The sequence below is a fragment of the Panulirus ornatus genome, chromosome 37 (genome assembly GCF_036320965.1).
Source record: "Panulirus ornatus isolate Po-2019 chromosome 37, ASM3632096v1, whole genome shotgun sequence".
Taxonomy (NCBI): Eukaryota; Metazoa; Arthropoda; class Malacostraca; order Decapoda; family Palinuridae; genus Panulirus; species Panulirus ornatus.
The window spans coordinates 28251178-28261674 of NC_092260.1; the positions used below are offsets into that span (position 1 = coordinate 28251178).

At 37.0% G+C, this 10497-nt stretch overlaps 1 protein-coding gene across 1 annotated transcript; it reads left to right on the plus strand.

Annotated features, from left to right (window-relative positions):
- Positions 1–1958: 1958 nt before the first annotated feature.
- On the plus strand, positions 1959–10273 carry FRG1 (FSHD region gene 1). The gene is made up of 6 exons (XM_071684115.1): positions 1959–2087; positions 2567–2696; positions 5021–5117; positions 5408–5574; positions 6746–6873; positions 7774–10273. The coding sequence occupies exons 1-6, from the start codon at positions 2032–2034 to the stop codon at positions 7991–7993; spliced, it is 798 nt and encodes a 265-aa protein (XP_071540216.1). The 5' UTR covers positions 1959–2031; the 3' UTR covers positions 7994–10273.
- The last annotated feature ends 224 nt before the right edge of the window (positions 10274–10497 follow it).

Below are 10497 nucleotides of genomic sequence, written 5' to 3' on the forward strand. Positions count from 1 at the left end.
CTGCTCCCAAAACACTTGCCTCTCATGATCTTTCTTCTCATGCCCAGGTGCATATGCACCAATAATCACCCACCTCTCTCCATCAACTTTCAATTTTACCCATATTAATCGAGAATTTACTTTCTTACATTCTATCACATACTCCCACAACTCCTGTTTCAGGAGTATTGCTACTCCTTCCCTTGCTCTTGTCCTCTCACTAACCCCTGACTTCACTCCCCAGACATTTCCAAACCACTCTTCCCCTTTACCCTTGAGCTTCGTTTCACTCAGAGCCAAAACATCCAGGTTCCTTTCCTCAAACATACTACCTATCTCTCCTTTTTTCACATCTTGGTTACATCCACACACATTTAGGCACCCCACTCTGAGCCTTCGAGGAGGATGATCACTCCCCGCGTGACTCCTTCTTCTGTTTCCCATTTTAGAAAGTTAATACAAGGAGGGGAGGATTTCCGGCCCCCCGCTCCCGTCCCCTCTAGTCGCTTTCTACGACACGCGAGGAATACGTGGGAAGTATTCTTTCACCCCTATCCCCAGGGATATATATATATATATATATTTTTTTTTTTTATACTTTGTCGCTGTCTCCCGCGTTTGCGAGGTAGCGCAAGGAAACAGACGAAAGAAATGGACCAACCCCCCCCCATACACATGTATATACATACGTCCACACACGCAAATATACATACCTACACAGCTTTCCATGGTTTACCCCAGACGCTTCACATGCCTTGATTCAATCCACTGACAGCACGTCAACCCCGGTATACCACATCGCTCCAATTCACTCTATTCCTTGCCCTCCTTTCACCCTCCTGCATGTTCAGGCCCCGATCACACAAAATCTTTTTCACTCCATCTTTCCACCTCCAATTTGGTCTCCCTCTTCTCCTTGCTCCCTCCACCTCCGACACATATATCCTCTTGGTCAATCTTTCCTCACTCATCCTCTCCATGTGCCCAAACCACTTCAAAACACCCTCTTCTGCTCTCTCAACCACGCTCTTTTTATTTCCACACATCTCTCTTACCCTTACGTTACTCACTCGATCAAACCACCTCACACCACACATTGTCCTCAAACATCTCATTTCCAGCACATCCATCCTCCTGCGCACAACTCTATCCATAGCCCACGCCTCGCAACCATACAACATTGTTGGAACCACTATTCCTTCAAACATACCCATTTTTGCTTTCCGAGATAATGTTCTCGACTTCCACACATTCTTCAAGGCCCCCAGAATTTTCGCCCCCTCCCCCACCCTATGATCCACTTCCGCTTCCATGGTTCCATCCGCTGCCAGATCCACTCCCAGATATCTAAAACACTTCACTTCCTCCAGTTTTTCTCCATTCAAACTCACTTCCCAATTGACTTGACCCTCAACCCTACTGTACCTAATAACCTTGCTCTTATTCACATTTACTCTTAACTTTCTTCTTCCACACACTTTACCAAACTCAGTCACCAGCTTCTGCAGTTTCTCACATGAATATATATATATATATATATATATATATATATATATATATATATATATATATATATATATATATATATAGTGATTTAACGGGGAAAATCAGCGATGTAATTATCATAAATATATATGACTAACAATTTGACCTCTCATATCCCTTCCTTATTATGGATGATACCAGTGATTTTTTACCCGTTCACTGTTATACAGTAATATACTTTTATGTTATATCTACATATCAGCAGTTTGTTTATACATTAGTTGAGGTATACAAATTTGATGAAACATTACGGATACCTACAGAGAAAATCTGGATTTACGAATTAAACGCTTTAACAACTTTAGATACATATCATGTAAATGTTCAAAAAACAATTGTTGGAATGATAAGAAAGTAAATTATATGTAGGATTTGGCATGTTTTGTTACTTTTAAAGGTTTCCATTTATAGCGTTCAAGATTTTTATTCTTTATTGTATTTCATTCTTTTGTGTGTCACTTACATAACCCTTAGTATAGAAATTTGTTTTTATTTTGATCTTCCGCGATGTCCGAGTACGGCAAAGTAAAAGTTGCAAAGTTAAAACTGAAGGGAGAGAAAAGGTAGATATAACGAAATTTAGACGTTATACGGTTTTAATACTGTCACCTTATTACGTTCGCAATATAAGAATTATTAATTTCTCTCTATCTCTAAAGGTGTAATGCTTACAGAATGGACCTTATAGTGACGTAGTGTTAATGAAATTTCTTAACTAATGTTAATGTTGTTTAGTCTAAAATACTGGGCAAAGTCTTCTGTTTACGTGTACTGTACTTGAATATGCATTTTATTCAAATAAGTTAATTTGCTGTAGTACAGTCACTTAGGATTCTTACTTTAAAGATCATACAAGATTTTTGTAAAATATACCTGTTATGATTATTTTCGCAATATCTAGCTAAACAAAGTACCATTTGTTATGTAAATTTAGAGTGAATAAGTTGTGTAGTTAACTACAAAATTACGTTAAATGTTAAGTTGCAAACTTATGCAAAGTGTAGTGGATTCTCTATGATCTAATTTAAGTAACCTTCATCAGATCACACAAGAAACATAAATCAAAGAAAAGGAAAGCAGAGGATGAGAGTGGCAGTAATAGCAGCAAAGCCAGTAAAAACACGGACACTACAGATCATGGTGGATGGTGGCATTGCACTTCTGTGCACCAGGTGAAATTTAATTTTATAAAGTTACTTCATGCTCGTTTCCTACTGTGACTGGCGAGTGTGTTATTCTGATGCCAAAAAGTGTTTTGAGGCTATTGAGTTTATGGCCATTATGTTGATGTGTATGATGTGGGGAGTGAATGCCATTTGTGTGTCGTGTGTGGGGAATAAATTCTAGTGAGTGTATCATGTGTGATACCTAGTATTGTTGGAGTTTTGTTGAGTGGTATTGGCTGACCATTCAGGATGTATATACTTATGTCCCTTATTGTTGGGGATGCTTCCTTGGAAATTACAACTTAATGGAAGCACCAGATATGGGATCACATTTTACTGTAGGTTCTGTGGCAAGTGGAGTAATATTCTTTGGGGATATTTCTCAACCTAATTTTCATCCTAGAATGTGAACAATGTCGAGAAACATACTGTGCAGTTAAGATACATTATGAATCAAAATCACTAAATAAGAAATGTAATATAGAATGTGGATTATATGTTTAATATATGAATTATCCAGCATTATAACATGTAAGACATAAGAGTACTTTCCTCAATCCTGGTCCAGCCTTTTTATCACATGTTCGGTATATTTGTAAGAGGCAAATTCATGCTTTCACGAAATAGTTTGTAATGTGCACATACTCAATGATAGATTAAATGCAATCCTCTTCACTTTTCACTTCCCACATGACCTTGGCACAATCCACAAACATATTCAGATGGGATCCCAGCCCTTCTTGAAAGCCATGTTCTTGGATCAAGAAAAACAATAGTCCCAGAACATAACCATGCATTATATCATGATGACTTCAATCCATTTTGAGAAAGCTTTTCTTCCACTGAGATGATCTATCCATCTAAGTAGTATACCCCTACTTTCTGCTTGAATATCCAGCTTCTTGACCTGCCTCCTATGTGACATTGTCAATTGCTTCTTGGCAGTCCAGAAAAACAAACCACCCAGCCTTGTGTGTGTGTGATTACTATTTTTGTTATGTGGAGAGTTTTAGATTCGTGTTACCCCATCTCTTAACTGTCCACATATGCATCATGTCTGTACTCCTTTATATATATATATATATATATATATATATATATATATATATATATATATATATATATATATATTTTCGGTGCATTATACATGACAGCTAGAGACTGAGTGTGAACAATTGTGGCCTTTGTTGTCTTTTCCTAGCGCTACCTTGCACGCATACAGGGGAGGGGGTTGTCATTTCATGTGTGGTGGGATGGCGACGGGAATGAATAAAGGCAGCAAGTATGAATTATATTCATGTGTATATATGTATATGTCTGTGTATGTATATATATGTATACTGAAATGTATAGGTATGTATATGTGCATGTGTGGACATGTATATATATACATGTGTTTGTGGGTGGGTTGGGCCATTCTTTCGTCTGTTTCCTTGCGCTACCTCGCTGACGCAGGAGACAGCAACAAAGTATAATAGATAGATAAATAAGTATATATACAGTCTTTACTCCTTTTTATTTACACACACACACACACACACACACACACACACACACACACACACACACACACACACACACACACAGACCCTGTGGTGCAGTGGTTAGTGTTACTGCCCATCACATATGCAAGTGCTACCAGGGATCAAACCTGCATAGATTTGAATCCTGGTCTTGGCAGCAGGTCCATAGTCTTCCTGGCTGTTCATCCTCCAATAGTGGTAGAGGCTAGGGTGTGTGTCTGTGTGTGATACAGGGGAGTAAAGACATGTTATGCATATACAAGGTTAAGACACTGGGCAACACAAGTGTAAAACTTTCTTTCTGGAACACACAAATCATAATCACACAAACACATACTCCTGATAAATGGCAGATGCTAGGGTGTCTTTTTGTGGATAACTTTGTGTGTGTGTGTGTGTGTGTGTGTGAGTAATTACTGATTGTAATTATTATGTGTGTGGTATAGGGAGAGAGTTTTACATTCATGTTGCCCTATATCTTACCCTTGTATATATGGACATCTCAGTTATTATGTGTGCATGCAGACAGACACACTCATACACACCCTAGCCTATGCCAGGTACCCACTTTATCAACCAGCCCCTAGAGGAGGATGAACAGTTGGGTGGACTTTGGGTTGCTGTGTGTTTGTGGTATTTACATATAAGAATGATAAGCTTCCCTGTTCGCTTGACCTAAAACATCCCTTAGATGAGACCTTTCCAATAAAATTAGGAAAAATGTCCTTATATGAAACAAATTTAGAGTGCCATCACCTTTAGGTTGGTGGTGATGCTCAAAATTACATACTTTTTTTTTATTGACAGATGACAGGATCTTTGGCCATACAGCTGGGTGAATTGCCTGTGTATGTAAGAGCATTGGACAATGGACTGTTTACTGCTGGTGCACCACATGATCAAGGTAACAATAAATTTGAAAGTTAAATCAGTTTATGTTATAAGAATTTGTGCATGTTCAGTTAGTCACTATATGTCATAAGTAAGTTTTCTTGTACTTATTACTTACTTCCTGTTCCAGGACTTCTTATCTTTGTAGAACCCCTGCAATTCTCAGGAAGCTAGCCACTTGTCTGGTGCTCTTAACCAATTGTATGATTTGAGTGTGAATTTGGCAGTAAGTGAAATATTGTGGACACTATGATTGTCCGAATTGCTGGACTTGAATTAGTGATTATTTCTTTTCCCTTGTAGGTGAAGGTCCCTCTCCAGAGGAAGTGTTAACAGCAGTGCCAGCTGGTGATGATCGTATTGCATTCAAGTCTGGTTACAATAAGTACTTGGGTGTTGATGGGGCTGGTCGGGTTGTGGGCCGTGCTGATGCTATTGGTCCAAGAGAGATGTGGGAGCCTGTCTTTCAGGTAGGCTGAAAATTTCAGTAGTTGATAATTTGCCTTAGAAGGAAATTATTTAAAGATAAAATCTGATATAATTCTTGTGGGAAGTGACTTAAGTAGAGTGAAATTTTAATAGCAAAGGCAGTCTGCTTAATGGTAGTCGACCCATTATCTTTGTTCGAAGATGGAAGCAGTATCATGGGGAAAAATGCTTTTCTGTTTTTATTGATAGCTTCTTCCTTCAACTTCTTATAATTTTTTATTGATGTATCTGACATTTTTTCCAATGTTTTCTTCTGTTCCTGACACTTCCTCACTTATGCTGGAAATGACAAACATGTAAGAAAATGAAATGAATGATTTTCATGGTACATGGGAACAAAAGTAAAAATTTTCATTTTGTACAGAAAGATTGATCTGTATATCGGAGTTCTTAGTTTATTTTTTTCTCCACATGAAAACTTTCTTACAAGGAAAGCATCATATGCTGACTGGGTTGCAGTGTTGTTACAAGTTTAATCAAATTTTCCAAAGTCCTCTAAATTTCTGAATATTCAACTTCATCTAGAGGATGAAGAGTCAGATGATGTAATAGAATCAAATGTTACAACTAGGTCAGGAAACTCCAGAGAACTAACCCAGTTTTTCTTGAGATGATCAATACCATGCTACTCTCACTCATTTTCCATTTGAATAACATTTGTAGGTTGTTCTTACCATGAAATGCTAAATTGTTACACATAAGTATTTAGAATAAGTAAGTGATTACATTGAAGCTGGAGATCATCAGTTTGTTCCTGTGAAACGTTTTCCAGTTCTTTTCTTATTTTACCCCAGTTTTCTTTTAAGTTTTCTGTATTCCTCTGTATCAAACAAAAAATATGGTATAACCAGACTTCACTTGTATGAGGTTACACTGCAGTTTGAAACTCATCTTTAGGAAGGTTTTATCATTCTCGGTGGCCAAAAGATTTGTAATCTTGTCAAAGAACTTCCAACTTCAGTGGAGTCCATCGTTTCACTGATGGTGATTGTAGCACAGCCTTGGAGCTGCAGGAACACCTCCACAAGATTCTTAGTAATTATATGATTGAAAAATTAAGAAAGAGTTTGATGTAGGAGTACAGTCTCACACACAAAATGAACTTTAAAAATGATTATGATAATAGAATATTCAGAGTACCTATATTTTCAGGATGGTAAAATGGCTTTGCTAGCAGCAAATAGTTTTTTTCTTGGTGTTGATGAAGAAGACAATGTAGTAGCAGTGAGCTCAAAAGCTGGACCTGATCAGATGATAACTATACGATCCAGTGCTCTCAGGTAATTGAAATTCACTACCCTAATAATTCTTAATCATGTATGACTTAAGTTAGCTCTTCATTTTTTGTCTTATCTTGTATAGAGTTGGTTGTTGTTCATACTAATCCTAAGCAGATAACCTATACCAATTTTTATTTGTTTTCACATTCTTCATTAGCTTGACTATATATTTGTTCAGTACTGCCACACCTTTATAACAATGTCATTCCTTATGTGATCAGTCCACCTCTTAAACTTTCTTTACCTTAAAGTAGCCTTATGAACCTGTGTATAAGAGTGGTGGCTGAATGATGGATGAAGACATGGTTGATGTGGCCAGTGTACAAATTTAAGAAGTTGATTGAGCTCCATGAGTGTAAAAGTCTCTCTCCACACTACAAATGAATAATTACCAGCTTGTAAAGTTTACCATTTGGAAACAACAACTTATTCACCATCCTTGACCCTCCCACCCTCATCAGACTAGATCTGTCCCTCATCTAAGCTCCTTGCCTTTACCTCTCTCACCACCCCAACCTTGAACAGCTTAAACAGCCACAGTAAGATCACCTGCTTTCAACTGGAACTACTCACCTTCTTTCCCTGGCTTCATGCACATATGCCTTACCCCCAGGGTGAAAGCTCCTTGCTGAATATAGAAACTTTTCATTTACTTTGTATATTCATTCAACCTTTCACATAGCCTCTCTGTCAACCCTATCATACACTTCTTTCAGATCAGTAAGTGCTACACACAATTCACTTTCTTTGAGTATTTTTTCATATAAATTCTCTAAAGCAGACACCTGTTCCACATATCCTTTACTTCAAATTAAATCACACTGCTCCTCCCAAATTATATGTTCTGTATATAACACCATTCTCTCTTACTGTGTATGATCTTATTAATTGGTTTTGTAGGGACTGTGACAAGCCTAAAGAAATACCTGAAGAGGAGCGTGGGAAACTCAGAGATGTTGAAAAAAATTATGTCAAAAAGTTTCAGAAATTCCAAGATAAGCATCTTCGTATCAGTGAAGAAGGTGTGAATGAACTTAAAGATGCAAGGAATCAAGGCCACCTACATGAAGCTCTTCTTGATCGTCGTTCTAAAATGAAGGCTGATAGATACTGTAAATAAGATTTGAAGTGACAACTCGGTTGGTTACAAGGAGCTGACCACTATTCTAATCAATAGTTTTAAGTTGAGAAAAATTCTTTTCTTTGTTGAATAGTTTAAAAGGAAATTATGTTTATGTCTACCAGTTTTGTGAGATAGTTTTGCCAGAATGAGAAAATCTAGTTTTTGTCTCACATGAGAGTTGTAGTAGACATCATTGAGCATAATGAAGGAGATAACACATTGCCAACCCTACCTCTTTTTGGGTTCGCAACATGGTTTCACTTGTGGTCGAGTCATGCATTAATGCAGAATTTGGCTATGTTAGGATAGAAAGAACATCATGACATTTACAGTTATGGAAAGCAAAATTTTGATGTGATGAAAAGCAGAAAACAGAATATTTGTTCATTTTGAATTATTAAATCAATATGCGTATTTATATGAATAAGACAGCTGCAGGTACAGTCACATTAGGCCATATTGATACAAAATGCAGGATTTTAGAGTGATTTAAAGCACAGAGAATGAGAGGGGATAAGTTTTGAAGATCATAATCTTGTTTTATGATTGCCTTCCCCTCTAGATTATTTCCCTTCTTCCCAACTCTGCAGGATTTGCTACAGAAGATGCAGAAAAGTGTATTATCTTTTAACCTTTATCTTCCAACCTCTACATGGACTTCATCTGACTGTTCAGGACAGAAGTAATGTATTATCCTTGCCAATGGAGATTCATCACTCCCAAGTTGTGGTTTGGCAACACAACTGCCGTACAGTAAAGCCATATGAGACACAAACCACAAGAACTATCCCATCCCAACTATTGTGATGATTAGTAGATTAGATTGGAGATTTAATGTATTTTTAAAAACTTTTTAAAATTTCCTCTTATTTCATAGCACCCATGTTCATTATTCTGGACCCTTTTCATGGGGCTTGTGCAGCTTCAAGGCTGTGTTACAATCAGAAGCAGGGAAATGACGGACTCCTTTGGAATGAGATGTTCTTCAATGAGATCGTTCCCTTACAGGCAGAGTCTGGTAGCACCTACGAAAAATGAATTGTGAATGCAAAAAAAGGAGGATGGGCAAGAGAATTCTGATAGTCAATAATAATTACTGTTTCTGTTATGCTTAAGAGCTAGTGTTCACTAGCTGTTTTACTGTTGTTTCTCTTTGTCTTTCTATATCTCTGATGCCTATTCCCTTTGGGAATTCCCGTCAAGGGGGTCATGGCAGAAGAGTTTCTACTTATCCCTGTCCTAACATGCCTCCCTCGTATGCACCATTCCATACATTCTTCCCCCAGTACTCTTCCACTCTGTTTTCCCATGTCTCAAGTGGTCTTTCTCTCATACCAACCCCTTTAATTGTACTATCATGCACACTCCTTGTGAATTCCCCATTTAAATTCTTTTAACATGCCCAAGCCATCTCAAAATATTATGTTTCACTGTTGTTTTCATGTCTTTTGATACTGAAGATTTTTAGGGTTTTGTATTATCTTGCCAGAAAACAGATGTGATTATGGATTGTAGAAAAATTTTGATTGTAAGTCTAAATGTAAAGAGTAGGTTTTTATCAACCAGATGAACCTTGATAAATTTATATGATTATTTTTATAATTTGCATTTTTATAGTTTTTAACTGTGCGGTGAACTTATGAATTAGAATAAAGTATTTAAAAAAATGTTTTTCATCAGATGTTTAAAGCTACATTAGCATATTTTGTCCTAATCCAGGCCTTTGCTGAGAACAGAGTAACCCTGAAGTAAACATATGTATCTGCCTGTCTCTCTGCCAGTGCCTGCTCTTCCTTCCACCTAGGTCAGTAGTGGTTGATTGTTTATTTCTTCCTATCTATGATTTTAAACCTTGTTTCCATTTATATTAGGATGGATAAGTGGGCTCAATCACTCAGTTCATTCAAACATATCCTGATCCTCTGTGCAGTGTGCTAAAATGATAAAAGTTGTTGTGATTTTTACACTAAGATGTGTGTGACTAACATCATTTACACCTGCACCTTTACACACAAAATCCATCTTTCGCACATAAAAAATCATTCATCTGTAATCATCATTTGAAATATACAACTTTAATGATGTGGCACAATTAGGGACTGAATATGTTAACTGAAATAATTGAGTAATTATGATTTTATCTTGAAACTGCAATATTGGAGAAAAATAACCATGAGGTTCTGTAATTTGCACATTTCACATCTTGCTGTACTGTTTTGTACTCTGAATGATAATATTTTCTTAGCCATTATCTGCATTTTAAATTGCTAAACATCTTTTTTTTTGTTTACTATTTCCTATCATACCACTGTGGCTACAGGAAGATGACTGGGCCTTCAAAGAAAAATCCTGTCATACCTCCTTTCTCTGCTCCTGACTTTGAAAATGATAATACAAAAGAAAAGGATTGCCACCACCTCCCATACACCTACCCATTATAATTGCCTTTTATGACATTTAGGATAGACATTCTTATAAAAGCAAATTTCATTTTGTAGAGG